This window comes from Oxyura jamaicensis, chromosome 3 (genome assembly GCF_011077185.1).
Source record: "Oxyura jamaicensis isolate SHBP4307 breed ruddy duck chromosome 3, BPBGC_Ojam_1.0, whole genome shotgun sequence".
Classification (NCBI taxonomy): Eukaryota; Metazoa; Chordata; class Aves; order Anseriformes; family Anatidae; genus Oxyura; species Oxyura jamaicensis.
The window spans coordinates 41250861-41271445 of NC_048895.1; the positions used below are offsets into that span (position 1 = coordinate 41250861).

The 20585-nt window shown below is 42.8% G+C and overlaps 1 protein-coding gene and 1 long non-coding RNA gene across 2 annotated transcripts in view; one reads left to right on the forward strand and one right to left on the reverse strand.

Moving 5' to 3' along the window:
* The first annotated feature begins 763 nt into the window (after positions 1-763).
* LOC118164987 lies at positions 764-19067 on the forward strand. The gene is made up of 4 exons (XR_004749794.1): positions 764-895; positions 1080-1136; positions 4812-4817; positions 18945-19067. It is a non-coding gene; the product is annotated as an uncharacterized LOC118164987 (long non-coding RNA).
* Positions 18350-20585, reverse strand: part of MAP10 (microtubule associated protein 10) — a 2964-nt gene continuing 728 nt past the window's right edge. The window contains exon 2 of the mRNA XM_035322837.1: positions 18350-20585. Within this exon, the coding sequence (XP_035178728.1) occupies positions 18521-20585 (2065 nt within the window). The 3' untranslated portion in view covers positions 18350-18520.

Sequence of the window (20585 nt, forward strand, 5' to 3'; positions counted from 1 at the left end):
AGACTCGCCTTGGCTGTAAACAAGAGAGCTAGCAAAAACAAACTGGAGGAGTTCAGACGGAGGCTAAGGCAAGAGAAAAGCAGAGAATATTTTAGTCCTTGCTCTTTTTTTGGCAATTAACCACAACTAGATTTCAGAACGTGTGATTTTAGACCCTAACTCTCTAAATATGTCTTCAGCTCGAAAACAATTAGGCTTTGGGCTTAATGTGCCTCAGAGGGTTGTATAAACGAGATCAGGAAAACTCCTTACACAAGAAAAACATTCCTGACTACATGGGAGAGCAGATGGCACTTGGGTAAACTGTGTTTGTGGGAAGTCCCCCTGTGCCATTAGGTGGCAAATGGCTACTGCCTCAGCTGCTGCCCTGCTTGGGACTGCAGGAAGCTGTAGAGAAAGCAAGCACTGATAAATTGTACTGAGTGCTGCAGTGATGCAGCAGAGAGAGTTCATCTGCAGGTATTTCAAGGGTCAGCGCTGCTGTGCTGCATTGTTCTGCTGCAGGGTTTTGTAGCCCAGCTCATGTTAGGCAGCAACGTTTAAATTGCAGACGTGTCTCTGAGTGGTGCCTGTCTGTGAATGTCACACCCACTGTGCCTGCAGGATTACGACCCACACTGCACTGGATAAAGGTATTTGGGAAGCGTGTCAGGGCCCTGCTAGGCCTTAATGGCCCTGATGAGCCTCACCTGGCACCCCCCTGCCCACAGCCCCGCACCCCATTTCAGCCCTCTTGCCCATCAGCCCATATGCTGCTGATGCCGCAGCAGGGCTGTGCTCCAGTTCTCCGTGGCTCTGCCTTGCTGGGGGCCTGCTGAGCTGGATGGGGTGCATCCAAACTTGGCCTCGTGGTGACAGTCCAAGCCCAGCAAAGGAGTTTCTACTTCGACTGAAGGTGGGGCAGGGGGTGACTGGACTGGAGGGTTAGTAGGTGTTTCTGTAGGTCTTAGGCTAGTTGCTTCCATGTGTTGAGGGCACTGGAGGAGACTGGAGGGAGCTAGGCTAGAGCTGATCCTTCCCTACTGCTAGGATGAGTTGGGTTTGAAAATAAGCTATTGAAGTCCGGTTTTTGTTGACAGCATTTACCTAGATGGCTACTTGCCCTGTGTAGTTCCGTGTTTTTCCAACTATCTTTTGTAAGTATGAAACCCTTGTGACTCAATAACCATTTGGGATGTTTACCCGAGGGAAGCTTATCCTGTCGTCCTGTTCTTGGTCTCTCCTAGGATGCTTCCTTTCCCACAATAACCCTTCTGCCGGGGTATATTGTGGGTTATGTGAGGTGTGTGTGGATTATTTGGGGGGCTACTTCTGCATTATTATCAATGTCACCCCGAGCATTTTTAAAGGAGAGTGGATATTTGCAAGTGGAGAATATCTGTGTGAAAATGCGGTACTTCCTTGGGTTGCTACGAGTGAGGAAGTCTGCAAAAAGTCAGATTTTCCAGGTCGATAAATATTTATTATCTGAAAAATCTGTTGCGAAGAGATTTATGAAGAAGCTCAAAACTTGACACTGATGAATAGCCTGCGTTACTTTTGAATTCGGAGGTATCTGTGGGAAAAATAAATGTCCTCCTTTTTGCGCCTGAGGGATTCTCAGGGGGCTAAACGCCTGGTAAAGCTACGTAGTCAGCTTCTCTGGAGAAACTGTGCTGGAGAACAAAGCCTGGAGAAAAGCACAGACATCTTAAAATCCCAGTGATCTGTTTTCCCCTTCAGTCAGTCTTGTAACATCTCACAGCCTTGCATGACCCTGTGGTAGGATGGAGCACAGTGGAACCCAGGGATGGGAACGGCTGATGGGTGAGCCTTCCCCCTACCAGCAGCCCACCTAAAACCAGAGCTCTTCCAGCAGGCTGTCAGCAGCTCCAGCTCCTGACTCGCTTGGCTTATGCATATAAACAGCCTCCTCCTGCTTTCAGGAGTGCATGCTCAGGGGAGCCTGTGGAAAACAATTCTTTTTTTGCCTTGTTTGTCTTTGCTAATGCCAGCGTAGGGACTAGGATGAGAATCAGTCTTTCAGAAATAACACTAAGGTTGGGGTGCCCAGTGCTTTTGGTGCCCCGGAGGTGGGTGGGGTGCCATTCCTGATCAGCCGAGAGGTGCAGAAAAGATGCTGGTTAGACTCTCAGCTTATCTTTGTGCTCGTCCAGCATTCATCCATATGACAGTCTCAAGCTCTGAAGTTCAGTGGAGTGGTATGCAGAGTCCTGAGAACAATTAATATCATTTAAAAGAACCCAATTTCAGTTTTATAATTCTTCTTAGTTGATCTGTGTTATCTCGACTGTCAGGTCAGCCTAAAATCTCTCTACTGTTACAAATTCAGCCTGATTTGTTTCCTTTGAAAAAAATAAAAGATGCCTGTAGTGAACTATCATCCTTTGCTTTCTCCCTTCTGGAAGAAGGGTTACGTTGTCACCGCGCACCCTTGGAACTCAGAAAGATCCGAGAGATCCCCATGCATGTTTTCTTACAGGAATAAAAGGATGGAGCAAGGATGTCTCGGATGCAGGTGGCTGAAGCAATTGCTTTAGCACCAAGGGATCAGGAACATTTTGTGAGGGCTGCATCACTGGGTCTACATACTAGCAAACGCTGAGAGTATAGTGAGAAGAGCTACAGTACATGTACCCTTTTCCTATACTTTTTACTGGCCCTGTAGTTATACTCCGTACAACCACTCTGCAAAGTCCTAGATAAAACAGCTTTTAAAACTTGGCATAAGGTTATTTAACTAAGTGGTTAGTTCCCAGCGGAAAGGGCTTTTCAGCTTATCTTTGAAAGACAGGGCTTTATTGTGCTCTGGCTCTGTTACAAGTTCTCCCAGTTTGCCCTCTGTTGAAGGGAGATCTTACGCCTGAATTTTTATGCTCTGAGGGTAAAGACCTTTAAATATGGTACATCCGAAGCAAATTACAGCCTTAATGTAACAACAGCTGACTCAAAAACTAAGGTTATTAAATGTATTTGGTAAGATGATAGTTTTGCCATGTTGCTCCCAGTCTGTAACTCTGAAATTTGCACCTCCTTCCCTCACTGCTTGCACTGAGTAAGGATTTACTCCTGGTGTTCAAAGACGTCTCAGTTGTTAAATGTGGTAAGCTGCAGGTAAAATTCAACATGAAATGAATGCATCTCCACACTGTAAAGGGTGCCACTCATCTATTCTGTTTAAGGGAGAGCAACCCAAGGCAAAGCTCTTAGTGTTGCCAAGAAGCCTACAGTCCAAGTCCTTGAGAAATCTGACTCAGTGAAGAAATGCTTGCTCTTCTGTTTACAAGTTACAAATTCACTCTTCTGGTAATAAATTTAATACTGAAAAATGTAGAAGTCGTAGTATTCAAAGCCCCATGTACAGACTTATAACTATTTTTATTGAAATCCCAAACCACCTGAGCAAATTCGCTGTTGATTTGGCTCTACGTTGAGAACAGAAACCAAATATAGAGTCAAAATTTACTTTCTTATCGTGGACTATGCAAAAAAGAGCATAACACACAAACATCTTCTGTGCTGCCCTGGTTGCTGTGGCATAGCTTTCTGTAGGGCAAGTGTTAAGAAAAGCCACGTTAACCTCCTGCATCACATCTAATGTTTATCCCCGAACAGTGAAATCAAACCGAACCAGAAAATTAGAAGTAGATTTATGGGTGGTACCGTCTCTTTTCCCTTTACTCTTTTGACATAGAAATGAACTAATAGGATTTGGAGGCAAATTTATAATTGAAAATGACAGTTCCTACCCTGGTGGTTGCATATTTAAGTTTGTATTTAAAGGATACGTTTTGGTTGGTTAAAGCAAAATTAATTCCAAATACAAAAGTTAAAGAATTACCTGTTTGATAGATCTTTCTAAAAAGCCGGTGTGAATACAAGGTTCAGAATGATTTATTGAGCACACTAAAGCTGCAGTCATGCATAAGCAATGAAGCAAGGCATGTTGTAGCTCTCTTCTGGAATTCCTAATTCTACTCTTGGTATTGATCTTCGTAACTTTTAAAGCTACTACTGTTCAGTTATGTTTCTGTTTTCCTTTAATGACCTTAGACAAATTTTGGTCCCTCTGTGATATGCCATAGTTGCTTTTCTTAACCATGTTATTGTTTAAGTTTGAAGTTATTTAAACAAAAGGTTCTTGAGACACTTTCTTCTAGCACTCAGAAGAGTCTTTTAGATGTTACTGATTCCACCAGTCTTTGCTGAGACGTGAAGATTAAATTTTGCCTTCGCTCAAATTGTCTGCCATACAACTTTATTCCTTCTGGTGCTCGATACACTGTAGTTTATCAGATAACAATAAGCTGAAAATAGTTTCTTTAAAAGATTTTCTAAGTATGGAAGTGCAGATTAAATGGTCAAGATGAATGAATGGAAAGCTCAAAAGTTTTGCAAAGCTACTGTGCACTTCTGCATGAAGTGCACAACTCAGTGCAGGCTTAAATCCAGACAGTACTGAAAATGAGGGGAGGAAGGGATGCTGCAGCTTTTTATTTGGGGGAAAGGTGGTCTGAGTCCAGCTGTGAAAATTCAGGAAGAGCTTTTACAAACTTAAAAAGAAAATGCTTAAATGCTGGTGGGAAGGTAAAACGCAAATAAGGATGCATAAATGGAAGGCATGGTGAAGGGAGGTTTAAAGAATGACTAAGGGGATTGTGGTTCCTTAATCCTTGAAGTACATTTCAGCTTTACCTTCTCTTTTACTTTTGAAGTTGGTGAAGACCTGAAATATCTCTGCCCTTCTAACCACATTCAAGACTGTCTACCATAAAAGCTGGGATCTGGAGGAGTACAATCATTCTGGGAAGAAGAAGGTCGCTTCTACGTAATGCTGCTTCTTAGGAAAAAGGGTTTATACCTCTCTCTCCTGAACTGCAAACGGGGATCTGCCAATGTAGGGGCAGGTTTATAATGTTCTTGTATGGGGAGAAAAGGGAACTGTGTTTCTCAACTGAAGCATGCACTAGCATCTAGGGTCAAGGCTTGTGCTTTAGGGATTTAGGCCTAGCCTGGCCTCTCAGTGTGCTGAGCAGAGAGCTGCTCACCAGCTTAAGCCACAACTGTGACATTGATATGGTGATGTAGGATTGGGCAGAGACATGCTTGGAGCTTGTCACAGATTCCCATTAAGGTTCTTTACTCCACTCTGGGAAACCTTTTGTTTCCAGGCTGCTCTCCAAGGCTTTGTATATACGGTAAGTACAGCAGCCCAAGATCTATTTTCCAGCCTATCACCAACTGGCAGAGCCTTGATCATTTTGAGATCATCAAATTCTTTCTCCTCAAGACAGAGAGGGTCTTATCAAGTCTACTCCTTGGGAACTGCCTCAGCCCATGATGTCCCCCAGGGAAGCGTGCACACTTGGGATCGGGCCACTGAGTGCAACTAAACCGGGAGGTGGTGTGTGGGCTGTTAAACACCACGGTTGTTCATTTACCAGGGAATAGACCTGTGCTATGGCCTTGCTCTGTTTCTTATTTTTGATGTAGCCAGAGTACAACACCCACAAAAGCATTTGACTTTCTTCCTGATTTGGGCTCTTTTGTCTCCTGCAAGTTCCAATGCCTGATGCTTCGCAGAAGGCGTTACCCTCTGCTTGGTTACACCTGGAGGGAAGCTTCTTCCTAAGCACTGATCATGAGAAGTCTAGACCATAAGTCGTTTCCAGCCCATATAGCAATGCAACTTATCAGAAACGCAACTTCTATTCCAATTCATGTAAATATTCCTCTTTAGAACATCTTGAACCACTTTTCTTGTTAGTGTGGTTTTGCAGCAGTTAACTCATCCTGGGATGTCAAGGGGTTGTCAAGTCTGATCATACCGCTGTGCTTTAACGTTGTCATTGCTCGGTTTCTGCAGATTCTGGTGGATTTGCCTAAACAGTGAGTAAAGATGAGTAAGGAACATAAAAGATTTCTTTAACCTCACTTCACGGGCTTTTTTTTCCGTATTCAATTGCACTTTGATCTATTAGAGTTCTGGTCGCTTACAGACATAAGCCACTGAGGTATATTGTGCTCACTTACTCATCATTTGTTTTTCTGGACAGCCTGTCCTTACTACTGATTACCTGCATGCTGCCTGACTGTTTTCCTTTTGAAATCCAAGAGGAAAAATACTGTAGCAAATAATCATGTAAACATTCTGTAAATGCTTGGAAGATAACAAGGAAATGAGTAATAGCCAGCATGGATTTGTCAAGAACAAATCATATCAGACTAATCTATTATTTTCTATGACACTGTAACAGGCTGTTTGGGTAGGGAAGAGGCAGATGATGTCATGTGTCCTGACATTAGGATGCTCTGACATTCCTGCAGATAAGCTGAGGAACGTGCTCTGGCTGTGGATTTTCTGATGTGGTTGGCTTTGTGTCCTCAGCGAACGTTTCTCCATGGGTCACTGTCAAAATGGAAATTGGTTAGCATTGTAAGGGTCTGTAGTGACTCCGGGCATAGTCAATATTTTCTTTAACAATTAATTGATAGAAGAGGAAGGATGTGTATTAAACTTGCAGATAATATTAAACAGAGAGAGACTGGAAGGTGTGTGAGGTAGTTCTTCCTGGCTACTAGGTCCTAGGAGAATTTCCACTGGTGTGATTTTGCATAGGTCAAGGTAATTTACACGTTTTCCTTGAAACAAAGACGTAATTGGAAAGCAACAAGACTGACCAGACAGCACTGGTCTGTGAGTGAGAGCTCTCTCATGGCTGTGGGGTGTCCTTCCTTCGAGATCTTCACAAATGCCCAGGGCATGGTCCTGGGCAGCCTGCTCTGGGTGGCCCTGCTGGAGCGGGGGCTTGGACCAGGCAGGCTCCAGAGGTCCCCTTCCACCTCAGCCCTTCACTGAAGGCTGAAAGACCTGTGCTTGCTTAGCCCAGAGAAAAGAAACCGGGATGAAAGGCAAGTCTTAAGCACACAGAAAGCTGCCGTAGCAAGGAAGGGAATAACTTGTTCCCTCTGTAGCGTAGAGGCTGGGAAATGATGGACTTAAATAGCACCAGGAGCCGCTGATGTCTGACACTGGGAAAAACTTTTACCATTCAGGACGATTAAGCACTGGAACATGTTGCCTGGGGAAGGTGTGTGATCTCTCTTACAGGGGTTTCTAAGAAGGAGAGAGACCAAAATCCGTCAGCAGTGACGTAGCTACAAGTTGATTTTTGCCCAAGGGCACGGGGATGTGTTAGATGAAGCCTCGAGTCCTCCAAGCGCTGTTTTCTGTAGCTGTGCGTCGCTGCTGAATTCAGCACTTCCATATTCATGTCTAGGCGCTGGCTGCATACGCAGGGAGCCCGAGGTTTCACTCCGGCCTCTCCCCTGTGCTTCCCTCTAATTTGGAAAATGAAGCCCAGGAGGGATAGATCTAATTAAGGTCTAGTTTAGAGGCACAAGTATTAGGGAGGGGAGGGGAGAGATAAAGAACAGGAGCTCGGGTGCAAAATGTCCTGCCTTCCCAGCACCGTCCTGCCAAGTGTACCTGGCTCAGCCTTGCTGTGCTCCCAAGGGGCCTATCTGTGATCACATTAACACCAAGTAGCACCACCGGCGAGGAGTTTGCATGCAGAACCCATTGAATTAAAATTTAAGGCAGTAAGGGCGGGCTTGTAATGTATTGGCAGCATTATCTGTAGCAGCACTGCCAGCATATTAGTGATGATGATGGAGTGACTACGGGGGAATTCATTAAATTTACAAGAGTCTCCCCAAATGAATCCACTGGCTAAGATACTAATTGCTGCCCTTGGGAGCACTTTGGCCATTTAGTTTCCAGGCAGAGCTTGCTCTGAGAATAGGATTATGCTACTGATGTTTTGCTTCGGTAGTGTCAACTTCTGTTAGGGTTCTTCAATACCAGGAATAGTTTGTCTGCACAAAGCTCACTGCCTTACTGAACACAGGGCCTGTGAGAAACTGTTTTAGGAGGGAGAAATGCTTCAATTCATATGAAGTGCTCAAAAAGCATAAATATAAACAACCACCACTATTATTGGTGGCAGTGATAGCTGCACAGTCCCCTTGGCTAAAAGAGGAGAATTCTGAAACTTAAAAATGGATGTATACAAGTCCTCTACTTTCCTTCTCAACCTGGCAGATACTCTGAGGCTAATGGGTAATGTTGCAAAGTCAAGTGTATCCCCGTATCTGTGGATGAACGCTGGAGAAATTGTCCAGAGCTGGAGACTGCAACCCTCTGCAGAGGTTAGGGTCTGTGGAGGATTTCCTGAATGAGCTCGAAGTGCAGTGGGCCACAATCTGGATGTAAGTTTTTGATATGTAAATTCTGATTCTGGTTTAGAGAACTGGAGACTTGGATGAAACAGCACAGATCTTCTGCAGGTGCTGTGGTAGTACCACAGATCAGTTTCTTGACTATAAAATTGAGATCTGTAATAACTTTCATGGGTCAGTAGCTGCAGAGTCTATTTCTTTAGAATTGTAATTCAACTGTAAAGTGGAAAAGGTGATACATTTTTGGATGAAGTGACTGATATTTTTTGTCAGACCCTTAGTATTATACGCTAAATATTAAAGATAGCATTCCTAGCAATGGCTGAGAAAGGACAGGAAATCTAGGCCCTGTCATCCAGTGTGGGAACATATTTCATAGCTAAAAGACTGGGAGTCTTTTATAGTCCTTGCTATACCATTAATAATCTCTCTCTTTGGAAATGTGCTGATAGGCTGTGTGTGTTTGTTTGTTTGTTTTTCTGAGACCCTGAAGGCAACAATCTGAATCACTGTCTGATAGCAAGGTGAGCTTTTGGGGTGGTGGAGAAGAATTGCGGAGTTCTGTTTCACAGCTGCAGGTAAAACCAAACACGGTTGCAGTGTTGGCCAGCATAATCTTACTGCTAGAGTACAGCTTTTCAGCTTGGCTTTTCTTATTTTGCATGAGATGCAATCCTTGCTTGTCAAACCTGGGAGATGATTGACTCCTCGATTGTATTGCCTTGTTCTCAGTAAATTGCAGTGTGATTCCCAATTTACCTGCCATATGGCCAGCTCTTCTCAGAAATCCTACCGCATAAGCGATTTGTGCCCAAGAACACGGGAAGGGAGCACATTATTTACAAAGTATGTAATCAAGCACTGCGATCCAACCCATTAGCTGGGTGACATCCTTCTCTTTATTTGGACAGTTTAGTGGCTCTGTGGTTTCAAGTGGGAGCTGTCACTTAGACTTCCTGATAATAAAACTTAATTGAAATTTCATTCCTATACCAGCAAGCGCCAGGTCACCAGATGGTTCCTAATTGTTATGTCCACACATTATGTGCTGCAATCCAGCACAGAATATTGTTTGCGCTGATGTTACCAGGACAAGTGCTACATGTACTCTCCAGATTTTTAACATAATATCTTATTGTTTAAAAAATGTATACTGCAGCAGTTATTTTTACTTATCAGTGTAAAGTAATACATTTCCACATGGAATTTTTGAAGATTTTTTTTTTTTACTTTTGTTTTCTAAATCATGAATGAGACCCTAACAGCTTTTTAACCACAATAAACTACTGGTTTCCCATTCAAAAAAACAGACTTTATGAGACTGTAAAAGCTGTGATCTGATCTGGGAGGCGATTCAAGCCGCGCTGTCTCAGCATATCAGTATATGCAATATAAGTAAGACTTACCCTGAGGCAAATGTTCTCCAGGACTTTGGATGGAATACCTAAAATCAGAATTTAGAGTAGGAGATGTTAACGGGACAAATGGGGAAAATCTGCCTGCCATGTTAGGTTCTTGACAGGCAAGAGAGGATATACATATCGTGCGGATGTGCACAAGCACACTCTTTACTTCTCCAGCTCTTGCTTAGGACCTTCTGGGCTGGGAAGTGCACTCATGGTGCTTTGCTTTTTCTAAGTGCATGTCGTGAGCTTGCTCCTTGCAGTGGGGCAAGCGTATCCGTGGTAGAAAAGAAGGGTGATTGCTGAAGTCCATTAAAGTTGAAGGGCTGGACCCTGATCCTTTGCCTGCCTCTGTCCTTGGAGATCTCTTCCCTTTTGGTCATGTACATAAGGATGTGGTAGCTGAGCCTTGTCCTTGTAGCTGGTTCTGTGGCTGTTTGTGGGAGTAACAGTGCAGTACAGTAGGAGGTAAAGTTGTTGCAGAGGATTCTTGTAATAGCAGGAACCTGGCCTGCTCTGAGTAGGCTGGAGATTTCATGCAGAAATGGGCAGAACTATTTAGGACTCTTCAGGAATAACAAGCGTGATGCTGAATGACAGAACCAGCTGCCCACTGAGACACAGGAATGGAGGTTGCTCACAAAGGCAGCTTTTGGAAAATAGAGAGTAATAATAGATGATATGGTGCCTGAGGGCTTTCCAACCCCTTGCAGGAGCGGGGACGGAAGGTTTCCTAGCTGATGCATCGGAGCATCTCTTTTGCATCAAGAGGCATTTTTGCACTTACCTCCAGATGTGCTTAAAAGTCTTGTTGATGTTCCCCAACAGCTGTCAGGAAGATGAGGAGGAAAGAGAGAACAAGTAATCCTCATCACCACTGGTAGCTTTACAGCAAGTTTGAAACTTCAAGTGGCAGGGCTTTCCTCTTGGCTTCTTCCGTTGCTTTTGTTTCTCTCTCCTGCTTGTAAGTGGGGAGGCAAATTGTGCTTGGTGGTGCGTGCATTTCTCTGGGTACTGCTCACTTTTAACTCTTTGTCCAGAGCGACTTCCAACCTGAGATGAAAAAGGAAAAGATCAACAAGTTGTGGTGCTTTGTCCCAGGATGGATTATTACTCAGTTTAAAAGTTCAACCCAAGGTATCACTTCCAATTATAGAAGTAATTTTTATCCATGTATTTTAAAAGTCAAACTCTACTTGAGAAACCGACTGAGATACTTAAGTTAGCCAGAGGAGAAGCAAATAAAATCAGTGTCCCTCTTGGAGGGACCCTTCCCTAAAACTTACTCCCTCCTTCCTGTTCTTGACTTCATTTTAATGTCTCACTGGTCAAAATGAAAGGCCTGCAGGGCTGTCCCCAGAAAGACATTCTTTCTTTGACCTGGTGTGTAGGGAGCAAACTCCTGTTGTTAGCGTTGCATCAATACAGCTTTATTTTGCTTTATGCTGTACATCTGATCCATAGCTTTGGTATTTACTCCACTTGTTGAACTGTTGGCAGGCCTGTGTGAGGTGGCTCCAGTAAAAGCAGGACTGCTGGGATCTAAACTATTGCTAAACTCAAACAAAAACAAAATGCATATCTTCACAGTTCTTCCCATTGGGATCAGAAGTAGAAGTAATAAATGCAGCAAGGGAAGCTGTTCTCAAATTATTTGGGATGTTAAGTGGAATGGGAAAGTGCTTCAAAATACTTCTCAAATGGTTTCTGTAAACATTCCTTCAATACCTTTCCTGTGCATAGGTTTGCTGTGTGATGAAGAAGATGCACGCTTTCTCTAAGATTAGTTTTCAGTTTGTTAAAAATCTCAGAGGCTGGGGAAATAAAATGTCTGTTCCACTTAAAAAATGAAAAGAAGCAAAGTTTCAGAGGAATGTTTCGAACTTAGTCCCCTGCTTTACACCAGACTTCTCTAAGTTTGCCCAGGACTCACTTTTGTGGATGTACAAACGTGATGCTAGCAGCAGGCAAGGGATGTTTCTTTGCCTGACTCCTGTTTTCATATATAGCTGTAAAGTTTTAGAAAAACAGAAAGCAAATTTCAGCTAGGGCAATGTTGCTGTTAGTGCTTTCCTTGATATAGCCCTTGACTGTATCAACCCAAACTAAATCTAAACAGCACACGTGTAATTTGGCAGAGTTTAATCAACAATTAAAGCCGTGGAAAAGGGATGCAATTAAAAAGTGGTGTTAAAGCAGTGATGAAGCAGTGGGTTGGCAAATATGCTACTCATTGAAAGAAGCAATTTTCGCGTTGATAAAGGTTTTGATAGCAGTGAATCTGCTCCAATGTTTTGCTATCAGAAATGGGTGTATAGGAAATGTACTGAAGTACCTTGCTTTCTGGGTCCTTGCCTTTGTGCTGAAGGATCCTGTGCGAATGTTGTTTAGATTCTTGTTTTGAAGAAAACCCTTAGGCATCTATTCCACTTCACAGATGAAACTGGACAATGCAGGGAGTGCTGTAACGTAGGACTATGGGAGCAGAAGGAGATGAGAGGCCTGCAACAACCAGAAGGCTGTAACTGTGTTTCAGAAGAGGACAGCAATGGGTATGAATCATGGCTAGGAATCGGAAAACAGATTTTCTTAAATACAGTGATTCTGTTGCTGAATCTTGTTAGAGTTGTATATAAGCAAATAAAAACTTCATCCCATGGTATGTCAGAGCTTTCCTTACGTTGTGTTCTAGGCTAGCAAGGTCTGACTGTGTTTTGTGAAGAGTTTCCTTCACTACCATAGCACTTCAGTTTGGATCAATTTTATTAGTATAGCTTTGTCCCAGTGACACCAGCACTCATGAGAAGGCGGATGAATGTCAAGGATTGCAATGTAAAGAAGGTCAGAACACGGTCCGGTGATTTGTCTTTCTGAAATTCTCTATCTGGTGTGTTCCCTTTGGGAACTTTTAAGGAATAGAGCTACCTGCAGGCAAAAATGGGCAGGACTGAGCCACGCGAAGGAAACACAGCTGTACAGCAATTTCCAGCAGAGAAAAAAACCTAAACACTAAGGTGTATGGAAAGAGGAAGGGGATAAATCATGTAGAGCACTGCGGAAAATGGGCAGAGCTTCAATTTAATAACAAAGATGAGAACAAGCCAGTGGAAGTGCCTGAGAAGTGTCTGGAGATTGTTTTGAATGATACGTATGGGCAAGCTGAGGTCTAGAGATGGCATGAGGTATGTTCTGAGGAACAGCTGAAACAGCCAAGACATCACGGTCAAGGGAACAACAAGGATTTGTTGTTCAACAACCCTGAAATAAGGTTCTGGAGATACTGTGAGGAAAAACAGGCAGGACTGCATGGAGGCATTGAAATTTAGGGGGAAGTCAAAGGTTACTCTTAGTACATAAGCCTCAGGGACAGGAAAAATATTGAATCTGCCAACAATTAAAGACAGGAGAAAAAGAAGTGGAATTTCCTTGACACTAAGGGAGTTTCTTTCAGTCATGATACCACTCAACTTTCCAAATGGCTCTGAAAATATTTGTTGAAGCATGAGTTATCTTCTTTCAAAAACATTTTTGCATTCCAAGAGATAATGCTGTTAGAGCCCTCCGCACGAGTTTCCATTCTCTGACTTTTTTCAGGTGACTAATTCCCATGGAATTTCAGGGGCTTTGACCATGTAAATACCTGCACTTCCTTTTGAAAACTTGCTACCTTCTGTTAATGGATACAAAGAGCCAAATTCTTATCTGATTTAGCTCAGATACTGCAGTGCATAAAGGAAACCTAGGCTATCACTCAAAATGTTTGAAAGTCTATGATTAGAATAAATATATATAATAGATATCTGATTTTTTTTCACTTAATATTTTCAAGGTATTTTGGTAATTAACTGTAACTGACTCAGCCTTTAAACGCTAATTTAGTTAGGAGTAATGTGTATCTCAGATGTTATTTAAACATTTCCTCTGCCAAGCCATGTTATTTTAAACAACTGGTATGTGAATCACTTGCAGAGGTCTCTGCAGAACTGAAGATTAATACCAGCTTCTACAGCATGAGACATCCAAATTCATCCTCTAGAAACCAACAGAGCACACTGACTGCCCTTCTGGGAAGATGCAAGCTATCCTGTAAAGTCAGGGCAGGTTTACATTAAATTGTGATATAGAATTCATGCAAGAACTTAAGGAATTCAGTGAAATGATAAGAACAAAACAAAAACAATTTAATGCAGGTGAATGTCGATGCCAAGCAAGAAAAAGGCAGTGAAGCTGTAGCTCATCAGGGTGACTTCAACATAACAGAACTGCATACCTAAATGGAATTTAAAATGAGGGAAGAATCTGAATACGAACAAAACTGAAATTAAAATCCAGCAGTGTACTGCCTAAAAGGAAGGATGGAAAGTGGAAGCAGCTAGCAGGTAGCAAACATCAGCAATAGCAGTTGTGATTGCCATTATCTTGAAATTGATTGGAAATTAAAACCAGAATACATTCTCACAGGGATCACCTTGGTCATCTAAAATAATGTTTTTGTTTGTTTGTTTTGAAATTAAAAAGTTAGAAAAGAATCAAAGATAGGGTTGTTTGGGAGAGGTAGAGAAACCTGGTGTCTGATAACCGTGGGTAAATGTTCAACCAGAGTATTGTGGATGACCGTCCTGCAGCTCTGAATGAGCAGTGTTACATTTCACAGGAGCAAGTGAAGCATTTAAAGAAGCTAGTGAGCATTTAAAAGTCAACACAACCTGTTAAGGATGTGAATGTAAGATTCAACAATTTGACTTGCAGTCAAAGCTGAGCAAGCAGGAAAGTAGCTGCTAGTAACAAATGCTGAGAAAAGGAAAGCAGAAGCCCAAAGGTTTCCAGATGATGACTAGCACTTAACTGTGAGTAGCAATTGCACAAAAAAGAAGCCAAATGATTACAATACCAGGCATCATAAAATACTGGGACACAGAAATATTAAAGTAGTGAGAATTAGTTACCCAGTCAAAAAAAAAAATTAATTGTGCAATTACTGAGGCTAGATGTATCTTCAGAAAATGGAAGAAAATGAGTTCCAATGTGATGAAGGGATTTCAAATTATAAAATAAGTAATAGGAACTACTGTCAAAAAAATATTTAAAAAATCACAAACAGAAAAGAAACAGCATCATCTAATCAGGCTGCTGAGAGCTGGGGAATAAAAAATGAAGTGGAGGAAACTGATGCCTGGCTGGGACTTAAACAATAACAAATGTTCCTAGCCACCGACAGCACAAAGGGTGGAGGACTGACCAGAATACCCTACAGCAGGAAAACTTTACAGTAGAAGAGGTAAAAGAGTGACCCAAGCTGTCCCTCTTTGGTATCCTGCTCTCCCCATCTCCCCAAAGGCTATATAATGCTGGCTATTTACATTTATGTGAATAAATACAGTATGGTGAAAATGATCTTTAAAAGACAGTCATAATAAGCTATTGCTTTAGGGTCATAAATTTTGAAAGAAATTAATGTGTATATTTATGAGTTTATTTCTCAGTTTGAGACTTGTAGTGAAATATTAAGTTCAGTTTTATCTTAGCTGATTGAACCACTCCTAGCAATCAGAGCATGGTTTTGAACACCCATCTACCCTACTCCTAGAATACAGTGCAAATTTAAAGATCAGTTGCTAAAGTAGCAAGTCAAAAGCAAAAAGTTAGATGGCTTTCTTTAGTGATAAGCTGTAATAAATTTATGTAATGCTCGATGTTCCTGAACTACTTAAAGCTGCTATGAGCAGATAGCTGGGGGCCTCCAAGACATCAGCTTGTTTTTATGCTGTCTCCCAATGGGCAAGTGCCCATGCTGTAATGAGAACTAATTAATAATTTTTCCAGGAACTGTGACAAAGAACCATGGATTGAATGCATGTGGAAAAATTAGCTATTCTGGCTCAAAAAGCTGAGGTTTCAAATCATGCTCTTGGTGTGCACTGGGACAGGAGTTGCTTTTTCACCTATCCTCTCTTTTTCTAGACTGTAGCAGTCTCTAGGTAGCAGTTTTAGGGTTGAGATGTTTCTGGAAAAGCAATTTTCCAAAGCACTGACTCTCCTAGGACTAGATCAGACCTTTTAGGGCAGAGATGAGCAGTAGTGCTCTTTGATCCCACTACTTCACTCGGACACCCCAGCTCTATGGCCCTGGTTCTGCAGGGGACACGGTACTATTATTTGCCTTTCCCAGAGTATTGTCCTGTCCACTGCACAATCATAATCCGTGCAATTTGGCGACTGCAATTCACAACTGATGTCTTTATGAAAAATTGGTTGAGTACTTCCATTAAGGTAGGGAAATCTTATTAAACCTCTGATGTTAACAACTTGATCACAGGGGTACAGGATGCGAGTCATAATGACAAAATTGTCTGGCTAATATCATGTAGTCGAGTGTAGATTATTACAGGATTTGTACAAAAGGGAATTTGTTGTTGGCTTTTTTTTTCTTCCATATTTTATACCAATAGTAAGTACCTGCTTTGCGCTGCTGGGTTGAGATATTGAATCTTCTTGTCATTAACATGTACTTCTTGCAAATACATTGGTTTCTGACTTTTCAGTGATAAATCAGTGACGTGAAGTTCCTTCCCATTTTTATTGGCTGGGAATTGTTTGTATATTAAATAAAATAGTTTTCTCTCATAACAACATAGATAATACTGAAAAGATTATTAACCCAGAGCGTAGGGACCTCTCTGTGCAATAGTAACTACCTTGAGTCTGTATTTGAAAAGACAAAAACCTACTAAAACATGTAAGCATTACGCTGACCTTCTGCTCTTGTGTCAGAAAACTAGTACTCGTTTTCTGTCATTTTTCATCATTTTCCTGATGAAATTATAAATGCTATTACAGAATAAACATTACAAAAGTTATTCCAGATAAAATTAGATGAAAATATATCGGATATTTTCATTATTTCAACCAACAAAGTATTGTTCCTACCATATTAACTACTGGAACTTAAAAAATGAAGATGGGGTAGGAGATAGAAGAGGACTGGGAATTTGCCCTTGAATTTCAAGCTGTTTGGGGTTGACAGATCTTTTTAAAATAAACTTTTCTTAAGTAATTATCTTCAAATCTTGGGTTCTTAGTGTTAGCAACCCATCTGAATAGCCAGGCAGTAAAAATGGTTGGGCAGCATTGTATTTCAGTGGCATGAGAACTGCATGGATCTTATTCCATCAATAAAAATCAGAATTATTGCCATGTGTAAATGGTGGTCTGAGTTCATGTGTATCAGAGGTCCATCGTATTAGAAGAATTATTATTTTGTCTGGAATTGGAGTTGATGAAGCAGAGGCACCCTAACAAACATTTCAGAACTGCTGTGCATAGAGATTTCTTTGATGTATGAGTATTTTCAGCTGCTTACCTTTAGATTAAATATACCAGTAGTATTCTTCTCAGAAGTCAACACCAAATACTTGAATAATCCTCACAGATGTTAGTAATTTAAATAGGAAAGGTACAGTCATTCCTACAAAATAAATATATAGTAGGATGGAAATAAAGAAATCCCTCAAAGATGTTCAAGTGTAAACACAGATTCTTGCAATAAGTACACGGAGTACACATTGTCACATTAGGAAGGCACAGTGAGAAACAAAAAACCCAGGGAAAGAAGTCAGATTGTAAATGGCATGGAAAAGGGGAGGTGGTGACTCCATCATTTAACAGTCTTGAGGATAAACATCATAAATGATGAGTTAGGAATGTAAAGCTGGAAAAAGAAGTGAACTCGTCAGAGTGGAAAGAGACAACAAAAGAGATGTAAGAGCCAAGGCAGCAAGCTTGAGCTCTCTTCAGATTCAAGTCAAAGGCTGCCTCTGAAATTTGTAACAGGGATATGGACAGACTCTAAAATAAAATAAAAACTCGGTAGTAAAACAGAAGACAAAAGGCCAGTGATCAAACTGGGAATCATAAAAACCAAACCAGAAATCAAAAGCTAGCATCAGTTCAGCCATTTTAACAGAAAAGGGGATGTGGCATGCAGCAGTTCAGCCAACAGAACAGAAGACGTGGCAAATTCTTCATTATCGTGTATCTTTAAATCAAGATGTAATATGCTCGTTTGTTCAGAGTTTCTTGACTGTGGGTCCAGTCCCCCTACTCCTTCCCCGCTGTCAGAGAATGCAATCGGGGCGTTGTGAAGCATGGAAAATTTACTGCCCTCTCTTTCCCACTCTTTGCACGCTTCAAGGTCAAGTAGCTTCCATCAACTCCTCGAAGCTCTCCCAGATTATATAGATTTACAGTCACCAATAATTCTTAAACTATTTTATAATCACGAAAATCTAACTTTAATGAGAAACTTCAACCTCCAAAAATGGAAAAAGGGCTCGTCTAGTTCTGATCACTGTATTTAGTGGCAGCACAGTGAAACAAATGCCTCGTTATACCAATTAGCTGATAAAAGTATGTGCTGTTATTGGCTGCGACTGTTTTAAGCAACTATTTGTAATGAAGCATGGAACTATTTTCACAAGGGAGAACAAGTTAATGTTCAGCTAGGAATGCATTTTGTACTTGGCTGTTTCTGTAATACACTATTACTTCTACCCTGGACAAGTTTTACGAGTGCTGCATTTGCTGCTTCTGTTTTCTCTTCTGCTTTTGACAGCAAGTTTTTTTTTTTTTTTTCCTGTGCTGTTCAGATTACTTTTGTGTTAGGATACTGACGCCGATATCGGACTCTAAATACCAATCAAGATCCACTTGTTAAGAGATTCTAGTAGTTTATTTGAAAAACTCTTAAATAACTTCACCAATATATTAAATGTGCATGATATGGTCTTAAATTAACTTGGATTACCTGTAGCTACATGTAACACTTTACAGAAATAGCTTAAATACCATATTTTAATCCAGGCAGTGACAACTTGTGATTACATTGTATATCCGGGAAGACTGTTTATTACAAGTTCACTGATGTCTTTGTATTGGTTAGGAACATGCAGTTGTCCCAAGAAATCACTATCTTTGTCTGACAAGCTCTTTTCTAGGACACTAAATTCAAGATCAGACAAGTCAGGTGGCAAGTAAGAGCTAACTTGAGATAGTGACTGGCTTTTTTCTGCAGAGGCCTGCCCGTTTCCTACGTTCCGATCAGTATCGGTGCTAACTTGTTTGCTTCTTGGTATAGATGCTTGTGTAATATGCTGATCAACTCTGTTCTCATCCTTATTGATCTGTTGGGCTTCCTGCTCTTCATCTAATAACCCTGCCCAAATGGAGGCATCATTAAGTACATCAACAGATTCACCACTAGTTCTTTTGCTGTGTTTTAACTTGTGGTTTCTCTTCAACGAGTGGACTGGGGATGAAGCTGACAGCACTGGAAGAAGATCTGATGTACTTTCAGCTCTTTGACTTGCCTTTGAAACTCTGGACCTGATTGATTCTGGCTCTGTATCTGACCAAGGTCGCTTTGGGCTTTCAAGCCAGAGAGGTTCAGGACTGCTGTCAAAAGCTTCCAATTCTCTGCCTGTACACTCAGCACTGGTGAAATCTTCTGAATAAGCTGTGTTGTCAGGACTAACAACAAAGTCATCTGAGTATATGAGTTCAGAGTTCTTTTCAACACTTGTGCTGGGGCTTAGTTTGTGATCACTTACAACAGAAACGTCATCGTGCTCCGTGGTTTTACGATGAAGTAAGTGTATTTCTTCCTCATCACCATTACTTCCCTTTGCTTTAGCATCTGATGGGACAGCTGCTGGGAGCTGGACTTCCAATTCCCTTTCCTTGTGAGCAGACTTCAATACGGTTCCTTCCAATAAGGGGGCTGCAGTTACTTTGCGTGCACGTTCTTCATTTGCAGTCTCATTCTTCCTCAAATGCCTTTCAACAGCCTGTTTGTGCAGGTCAGGGGAAACATCTGTGCTGGAAAAGTCGTCTTTGAGAGCACTGTTTTGTAATGAAGTCTCAACAGTTTCATCAAACTGACTGTCCTGCTTTGAACTGTCTCCATTGTGGCAGTGCTTGTAAGGAGCCGCATGTTTTTCTCCAGCATTTCTGAGCAGCTTTCTTTTGGATGAAGGGCTTCTCTCCTTCAACATCTCCATTTGCTTTTTTCTGTACTGCTCTCTCCTTTCCAGCAGTATCAGCTTATCAGGGTTGGTCTGCTGCAGCCGTAGCCTCAGCGTATTTGTCAGCCCATACAGCAGTTTCCTTCTGGGAGGTCTGTTCTCCTTAGTTTTGCAGTTCCTTTCAGATCCCGTCTCTCCCTGGGGTGCAGCTTTCTTAGGTCTTCTCCCAGCCTGTGCAGACTCCTGGGAGGTAGCCTCCTGCCTGCCTTGCTTGAAGGGAGAGCTGGCAGCTCTGCTGTTCCCACAGGACCTCACAGCTTCCTCTGCAGGTTTGAGGACAGGGGAGCAGCCTGGGGGCTGCAGATCCGTGCCACTGCTCCTTGGGGCCTGGTAGAGCGAGGCTAGATGCGGGTGGACGGCAGCAGGTGCCGCATGGCCGGTGAGCAGCGACAGCTCCGCCAGCAAGGCGCTGAGCAGCGGCAGCTGCCCCAGGCTGGCGTGGGGCTGCTGGGGGTGCAGCAGCGAGGGCCCAGCACTGGGCCGTGGGGGGCTCTGGGCCTCGCCGTGCTCCTGCGGGCCGTGCACCACCATACGCTCCCCTTGCCCTGCTGCTGCTGGGGGCCGCGGCTGGGCCGGCTCGCAGCGGTAGTAGAGCACGGGAGGGCAGATGATGTTGCCCCCTTCCTCCTCCTCCTCCTCAGGGGAGGAGGCGTGCGGCGAGGCAGCGCGGGGGCTGGCGGGGCCCGGCTCCCCGCCGTCCCGCAGCCTGCTGAGGCGGACGCCCAGCGCCACCTCCCCGACGGGGCGGCCGGCGGCGTCCCGCAGCGGGAAGCGGCCGCGTTGGCCCCACGAGGCGGGCGGTCCGGGGCAGCGCAGCAGCCGGGCGGCGGCGGGGGCGAGCGAGAGGCGGCAGGCGCCGAGC